General features: G+C 35.8%; 1 protein-coding gene across 2 annotated transcripts in view; it reads right to left on the bottom strand.

The window, feature by feature from the left end:
* Positions 1-958: 958 nt before the first annotated feature.
* The window catches only part of LOC106874914 (ras-related protein Rab-22A), a 22,402-nt gene continuing 14,178 nt past the window's right edge, over positions 959-9,182 (bottom strand). Inside the window, exons 2-3 of one of the 2 annotated variants that reach the window (XR_001410062.3) lie at positions 8,181-8,333; positions 959-1,137 (exon numbers count right to left, since the gene is read on the bottom strand). Coding sequence is in view for 1 of the 2 variants with exons in the window: in XM_014922832.3 (XP_014778318.1) it covers positions 1,099-1,137 (39 nt within the window). In the remaining variant the exon portion in view is untranslated. The remainder of the gene's footprint in view (positions 1,138-8,180; positions 8,334-9,182) is intronic. The other variant, XM_014922832.3, reaches the window with a different exon arrangement.

Here is a 9,182-nt window from a genome sequence, read left to right on the forward strand (position 1 = left end):
AGTGGCTGGTAAGAGCTTTACAAGCCCTGTGCAGGGATGCTGTCAGTAAAGTGAGAGTTGGCAATGAGTATAGTGAAGAATTCCAAGTAGCCCCCTCTTATTCATTATAGTTTTCCAGGCAATAACAGAGGAATTAAAGACAGGCTACCCCTGGGAGTTCCTCTATGCTGATGACCTTGCTCTAATAGCTGAGTCACTACCAAAACTGGAGACGAGGTTTAAGGTGTGGAAGCAAGGTCTAGAATCGAAGGGCCTTAGGGTTAACCTAGCCAAAACCAAAGTCTTAGTAAGTAGGAAGGCTGTCAAATCACAACTTCCTTCAGGTAGATGGCCCTGCTCGATCTGTAGAAAAGGCATGGGTAGAAACTCCATACAATGTACCTGGTGTAAGCTATGGACATTTTTATAATTATTTATTGAACACTTTCATCTCATTTTGGAGAATCATCAGGAATGACATCTTTAGAGAAAATTTATGCTTTTTATACGTATGTGAATTAGGTGAAAAATTTGGATTTAAATGGAGAAGGGAATGTTTTTTTGTAATTTTTGAATACATATGTGTGTGTGTGTGTGTATGGTGAATTTTTGGAGGCTTGGTTAGAGAAAAAGAAAGACAAGAAGACAGAAAGGACAAGGAAGAAACAAAGAGAAAAGAAAAAAGGAAAAAAGGAAGAAAAAGTTTTTTCTGAGACGGTTGAAATAGTATTGCATTCTTATGGCCAGTTGTCATATATATATGTATATGCATGCATACATACACACACACATATATAGACACATACACACATTACCTCTGTGTATGTGTGTGTTTGTGTATGTGTTTGTGCACATATAAATACAAACACACACACACACACACAGCATACAACTGTATAGTGATTTAGTTATAGCTAATTTAAATTAGGTAAATGATTCCAACATTTTAATGGGTAAAGGGAAAAAGAACAGTCAAATATAATAGTTCACATATTTTTATTTTAACAGTCAAATAATAATAATCTATGTAATAGCTTCTTGATTATTTCAAGGATTTTCTCTCAAGGCAGAGAGATTTCCAATACAGCAAAATGTTGATCTATTGTTCACTTTGTCTTTTTAATATACATCTTTTAGAATGGCTTCTATTGTACTTTTCTAGAAAATAAAAATAAAAAAAATAAAATGTAATAACATATTGACTATGACAGTTAGGAAGCTTTCTTCTTTTAAAACAAAAACAATTCTGAGAAACACAAACAAAAATATATTTAAATAGCATTTAGCCTTTAACTTCAAAATTAAATTACATGGTTATTCGACTAATGATGTTAAATATCTACCAAAAACAAAAATAGAATTGGTATTTTCTGCAGGTCACATTGCCTCAGTAAACTTGACAGACCTCAACAAAACATAGTTTTATACATGACATTCCTCAACAAAATATAGACTGTTAAATAAAACTGTTTTCTGTAGTTAAGGGTATTAAGATTTTGTGTGGACATATCTGATTTCTGCAGTACAAGGATCAACCAAATTTTCAGGTATTTCCTTTCACAACTTGAGAACAGAAAATTGCAAATAGATAAATAAAAAATTAGGTTTCACACTTAACAACTGGTGTTGGTTTGTTTATATCTCAATAACTTAGTTCAGTAAAATGTGGGGTAAATAGGATAAGTACCAGATTTAAGTAATAGAACCAATTGCATTGACAAAACCCTTTAAGGCAAGGTGATTTCCAAGCATGACAGCAGACCAATGACTGAAACAAAATAAATATATCCACCACAAGTCCATATGAGAAGTTATCTCTTGGTAAATAACATAGCATTCAGTGTTCTAACAAAAACATCCATGTTAAGTTGGATATAAAAATTATCTTTTGGTATTGATACTGCTTCTGTTGCTATTAATTATTTTTTAATAAGTCTGCTGGCTACATGTGACATCAGTGCCTCAGAAGACACTGAAATTCTATGTATCATTGAGATTTGGCTGTTATATTGCTACTGGACGTCTGCCACTGAAGAGTCCAAAACGGTTAAATCATGAGATCTGGCAGTTCCTGTGGTTGTAGTAGATGATTTTTCGTCTGTTAATGATATAAACATGAGTACTTTTAAACACTATTAGTCCATATGAGAGGTTTTCTTTATGTAAATAATACAATATTTGGTGTTTTAACAAAATATTGACGTTAAGTTGGACGTAAAGATTGCCTTCTAGTATTCATACTGCTTCTGTCACTGTTTATATATATATATGTACACACACATGGTATGATCATCATTTAACATGAGCTTTTCCATGCTTGCACAGCTCAGACGGAATTTGTTGAGGTAAATTTTCTACAGCTGGATGTCTTTTCTGTTGCCAACCCTGACCTGTTTCTTATCAAAGAGATATAGAGGTATAGGAGAGACAGAAGCGGTATAGAGGGGTATGTGTTAATGATCATAGGGGTTTGCATGTGGGTGCTATTTGTGGAGGGTGAACTTACATTTAGATTTATGAAAGAATTTAAAAGTGCGGAAGAATTTGTGCTTACATGTAGTGAAGGCCTCTTTGTATTTATTAAGCAAATGTGGTGAGATGTGGGCTAAAATTTTGAGGGTTTATTTTAAGCAGAGTCCACAACTGGAGTGTTGGCCCTATTATGGGATACCCGAGTCTATTATAGCCCAGGAAAGTTTATACTGTACTTTTCTATTAATCAGATGGTGTACGTGGCTGGCTAGTGATGTGGAATTGCTATTCTTTTTATTATTTAAACGAGTTTAAATGCGCATAATATCTTTGTTTAAAATTAGTGCTAGACTCAATATAGTAGCTATTTACTATGTTGTGAATGGTGCATTGGTATATATTATATACATAGTGAAAGTATTAATGGTGAAACTATTAAAACTGAAAGTATTATCTCAAATTACATGAGAGATGTTATTGTTTCACTTTTGATACGTAATACTAAAATAGTGTAAGAGATAAGAGATTGCTCTGGGCTCGCATTAGGCATGAAGTTGAACATTATTTTGGTCCATGACACTGCATGGACCCTAAGTAAGGCATGTATAAAATTTGAATGAAATCGGTTGGATAGTTCTAGAGTTTTAGTGATGCACACATACAGACATTCTCAGCTTTATATATATACATATAGATATATACACATATACAAACATATGTGTGAGGCCCTGCACCCTACTCCCTCTCTCTCTGACCGGTCAAGCATTTCTCCCAATTCTCATCCCCTCACACCTATCATTCCTCTGGCTATGTTACTACTCAGCTGCTGTAATCACCTGAAAGCAAAATTGGTACATATTACAACCCCTCCTGTCTGATTACTTCCCTCCCTGGAACCACTTACATTTTTCATTATCACCCCTTCCAATACTATTTCCACCAATTACCTCCTTTTGTGTTTTCAGCCAGATATCTTTCCTTGACTATTCTTAATACTTTTATCTGCTATCATTCTCAATGTTCCCTAATTTCTACCCTCAACTCCCATTTACTATCTACCCTTGTCCATCACTTCATACATTCACATCCAGCCTCATCTTTCACCATCTGTGACTCCCCTTCTTACATTCTATGAAACACTTTCCCTCCCATGACCCACTATCCATATCTTCCCTTATGCTTACCTTCCTGTAGCTTGAGAATTTATTCTGGCATGCCATCACTATCTTCCTTTTATCTCATCTACTCCCTATATATATATATATATATATATATATATATATAATGTGGAGAGTTATGTTATCCCCTCTAGAGCAAGACACATGAACTTGTCCCTCTATCTTACCTTAGCTTTTCAACATCTGGAATAAAACCACCTTTCTTTCTCAGATACTTCCTATTTAGTAGTGGGAGCTTTTTCCTTTTCTTCTGTCATGCAAGTTATCCGGCAATCTCAGTAGTGCTGATGGTACGGACAGAAAAGCACTTCATAAAGTGGTTGGCATTAGGAAGAGGCATCCTGACTTAAAAAAAAAAAACTGTCAAACTGTCCAATCCATGTGAGTATGGAAAGTGGATATTAAATGATGATGATGATGATATCTTTATACATAATTGGCTTCTTTCAGTTTCCATCTACCAAATCTACTTACTTTCGTTAGCTCAGGGCTAGGTCACTGAATTAGCATGCAATCTGTTGAACATTTCACAGACACATGAATCCTTCAAATAATCCTCAGACAAAACCTGTATGACACTGTGCACAAAAGAGCTGTACTTTTGAATTTCAAGTCCAATCCATTCGACAGATTTCCATAAAGTTTCTGTCTACTCAGTTTCACTCACAAAACTTTGGATGACCTAAAGCAAAAATAAAAGGCCAAGGTTCCATGTATCAGGATCCTAGGATCACATGATTGTGAAGGGAACTTTTTAACCATTCTTAAATGGTGTACACACATGCAGGTGTGTGCGCATATACATACACACACAGAAACATATTTCTCCAGTTACTTTGTTTGCATACTAGAAAAGAATCCAGTTAGATTTGTTGCTGTTGGCAATGGATGACTTTGCACAAATATTCATCAGTATAGTGTATACACTCAGTTCATATGAGGATCAGAAATTACATGTCTGGACAGGTTATCGCAACCTGAGATAATTATTATTGGGACATAGTGCCCATAAATAGGTTAAAGAACAACATTTCACTCTTATGTTTCATTTTGAATTGGTTTCTTTCTGTGGATGAATGCCAAATACCAGCCAGTTTAAAGAGTGTACCAGGGGCATTTTATCATGGCACCAGCATGAGAGAGGTTATCATGTCCTTCATGAGTCAAAAATAAAGGACAGCCCTCTCAACACTCTTCCACTTGTTCCACATTATAGAGTGTACTAGGTGCATTTCATTCCTATAACAGCACTGGTGAGGTTGTCTTGCTTCCCACAAGACAAAAGTCTTCTGCTGCTTAATGTTGTAATTATTTGTTTCAGGCAGCATAACCAATAAGGTCAGTAGAAAAGAAGGTGACTACAGAAGATGAGCAATGGTGAAGAGGGTAGAGAAGATTCAGAAGGCAGAAAAACAGTGATTGCAATGTGAGAGAGAGAGAGAGAGGGGGGGGGGGAGAATGAATAATGGATAGTTCCAAAAATGGTTGAAGGTAAGAGAGTGTAGGTAATGTCAATAATGAGTGGCCTGGAGGAGAAAAAGGTGGGGCTAGACAGTTGCAAGTATGGAGGGGGTGATGTTTGCTGGTGATGGAGAGCACATTTAAAGGGCAGTTGAGATAGCAATGATAAGAGTGATGGCAATGCGGGAGTGTATAGGATGACAACAGATCCCACACAATCTCTTGATACTCAGAGGATGGATTTATATATGACCAGATCAGATGTTTCTCCCGAAAAGTGAGGGACAATAGATGAGAGAGCACTGAATAGGCAAGAAAGCACCAGATGACAATTTAGCAGGTATAAAATAAGCATAAGTCCTAGTTGTAGATATATGTATCATTTATTCCAGCCTACATCACTACCTGAATAATTGTACAGGTAAATGTGTCTTCTCAATCATTGAATATTATCATTTGTAATTATCTTTTGTCATCTTTGAGAGATGTAACACCTCAGTAGCAGACTTTGCCATCTCATCCAAGTCTTCCTTAGTTGCATTTGCTTTAAGTATGCAGCACTTCTTTATACAGCTGCCAATTTCCATATGCATTCCATGATTAATCCAAAGCAGTCTTCTCTCTTCTGTACTGCATCATCTGAATCCTTTGATGATATTTTCTTACAGTTTATTTGTATGCCATCATTCATGTGTATTAACATTACATTCCTAGCAGAGCATGTTTGCTTTCATATCTTTCTAGTTTTCACAATTCTTTTGCATTTATAGCCCATATCATGCAACATTGCAGTTTGCATGCAAACATCATACAGTCTTCCCTCCACTCTGATGGAAAAGTCCTTAGTTGCTATTAAGGGTAATATCTCTGAACTTTTTTTGAACCTGTACCTTCTCAGATTACTATATTTTCACAGCACCCATCACCTAATAAAATAGTCACCTAGGTAGAAGCTATCAACTACTTCTAGAGAATTTTCCAGGTATTAGAGACTATCTACTTCCATGTGCTCCTGGTATTTATTGCCTCTATGCCTATGCACTTGCTGTAATTTCTGTTAGCCTACCTGTGAACCTATTATATCTTGTATTCACATACAGTACATTGTATAGAATTTCTGCCTGATCCTTTTCTGCATATCGATTACAGACATTTCTCTGATGGTAGAAGTTGTCCTGTTTCTTTCCCTACATACTAAAATTTTAGTCTTCGTTAAGTTTATTTGAAGACTTTTCAATTCCAAGTTTTGTTTCCATGTCTGGAATTTCTTCTCTAAATCTACAGACTCTTCTCTAACAACTAAGTCATCAACACCGAGAAATTCTCATGAAGAGCTGGTTTTCAACTCCTGTTAGAGCAGAGAAATCTATAATAAAGAAAAAGGGGATGAAAGCTGAGCCTTGATGGACTTGAAGTTCCAAACTCAACGCATTTCTGAGACTCACCTTGCTGACTGTAACTCTGTACATAGCTTGAATGGCCCTAGTTTCCTTAATAAATACCAGGTAACAAAATGTAACACCCAGTCAAAAGGCCTTTTCAAGTCAACAAATTCTAAGTACCAAATCTTATTGTTAGCTAAATACTTCTTCTGCAGCTGTCACACAAGGAATGTGATATCTGTGGTACCTCTTCCAGTTACAAAACTAAACTGTATTCCATCTAAGCTAATACTGTTTTTGTCAATTACAGGAACTCTTTCAACTACTTTTTTAACTTAGTCCAACAGCTTGATGTCTCTGTAATTTCCTATCTCTAGTAGATCTCCCTTGCCCTTGAGGCTTACCTGTATTACCTGATTGATTATTCAAGTGACTAATCTGCATCCTATTTCACCAGCTATTTTAAGCATGTTAACAACTATCCCTAATAAACCAGCTACTTTCTCTGCCTTCATATCCTTAATCACTGTCTACCATAATGCTATCAATTTGAATTGTTAGTCCTTCTGTTGGGTCTACTTCAGATTGACTCCCTCACTTTCATACACTTTTTACATTTAACAACCTACTTTCATGCCTCTTTTCAAGTGGAGTGTTCATTATCATTCTTCACACACATCTCACCAACATTTCAATTCTCTCTAGCACACAACTTAACAATCAGGAACACTTCACATGGCAGAACATGCACAAACTACTTTCTTTCTTTGGCTTCCATTACTCTTATAGTTATCTATTCAGCTTCCACAATCTTTCCAAGTCTGACTCTTATTGGATTGTTGGATAAATTCATTTGTTTTTTTCCAATGTTATCTGAATTAACACAAGAAAATATTTTTATCATAGTGCTTAATGAGTTTTTTTTTGTAGCTTTATTTTTCCTCTACAACTTTTGTTTATCTTGAAATTTGAATAAATTTTACCTCTTTTCCAACATATGATGGTGGAGTTGGGGAAAATGAATATTTTCAACTCCTGCTTTTCTTCATTTTCAATCACAGTTCCAAAACTGTCAAGGCCACTCAAGACATTTGAACTGTGTAAAAAGAAGGTGCTGTCACTGAAAGGTGGGAAAATTGGACCTCACAGACTCTTCACAATTCCACCATTTTGTTCAGTTTAATGAGGATTGACTGACCCAGCTGATCCACACCAACACACTAGGGAATTGGATCAGTAGATGAGATGCTCTCCTGACACCTTCACTTGATATGTAAGACCCAAATATTCAGTGCATGGGTGCCACTGTTCTGAACAAAAGAGAAACTCCATCACTCCTCTATCACTACCAGTTTGTTCACATAATACCAGGCTACTTGGGGACACAAAGATTTCTTTACCACATTGTCATCAGCAATAAAAAATGGTGTCTTTACATCAATATGAAGCAGAGGAAGGATTGGCTGAGTCCCATCAAGCAAGCAACACCTCAGCTAAGCAAGAACTGCCTCTATGTTTGGTGGGATTGAAAGGAGATAATCAACTAGAAAATGTTTGAAAACAACTACAAAGTCAATGCAGAGCTTTACATTCAGAAAATGCACTGACTCAACAAGAATGTATAACAAGATAATACTTGCTCCACTATCATTATTTTGATTAAAAAATGTTATTCAAGAGCTTGGTTGAAAACTTCTACCACACTCACCATATTCTTTTAGTACAGCACCTTAAGATTATCACCTTTTCTGATAGCTCTCCAACAGTCTGCATGGCATTTTGTTCAACAATGATGTGGAGCTGAATATGTGGCTTGATGAATTCTTCAAATCAAAACCTGGTGATTTCTATCATCAAGGCACTGACAAAATAGTGGAATGTTGGCAAGAATACATAAACAATGAAGGGGAAAATATCAACAGATTTGTTAAAATTGGTAATTGCAGAAAAAAAAATTGATACCCCAGTAGCTTTCATGGTTCTACTTCAAGTGTTTTCTGCCACTATGGCATCATGAACTTCTCTATAGCCCTCAGCAAGTTGTTTTGTAGAAAATCTGCTTCCTTTATAAGTCTATCTCTTCATCCTATCTATCATTATTGCCAATCTGAACTTCCCTGAATCTAAGACGAGCGAAGAACATTTCAGCTTCCAGGACAACACACTCACTCACACAAAACATACAAAAATGCACACAACATATATACAAACACATACACACACACATACAGTTTGTGGAATGTGAATCATGGCAATTCTGCATATTATTTATGGAGACATGATATTGTTACAGAAATATACTGTTTTGCCACTACTCCTTAAACTGTTATTTGCATTTCAATAAACCATTGCAAATGGAAAAGGAAATAAAACACATATATACATAACTGACAGGTTTATTTCTGTTACCTTCTACCAATTCCACCTGCAATGCTTTCGTCAAACTCAGACTATAGTAGGAGACACTTCCTCACAGTGCCAAAACGGGGGCCACATTTTTCATTAACGAAACACTTTGAAACTTGGAACACTGGTAGAATGTGTCATATAAAACATCTTTTTCTCTTAGTCTTCTTAAAAAAAAAAGAAATCCATAAATTATTCCATGTTAAAGTTGTCGTATTTCTGTAATTTCAACCAATCACTGACGTCCATTCAGCCGATATACATTAAGCGCCGACTACATTAACAAACGATTCTGAAACAATTA

The sequence above is a fragment of the Octopus bimaculoides genome, chromosome 1 (genome assembly GCF_046866305.1).
Source record: "Octopus bimaculoides isolate indiv1 chromosome 1, ASM4686630v1, whole genome shotgun sequence".
In the NCBI taxonomy this organism is placed as follows: Eukaryota; Metazoa; Mollusca; class Cephalopoda; order Octopoda; family Octopodidae; genus Octopus; species Octopus bimaculoides.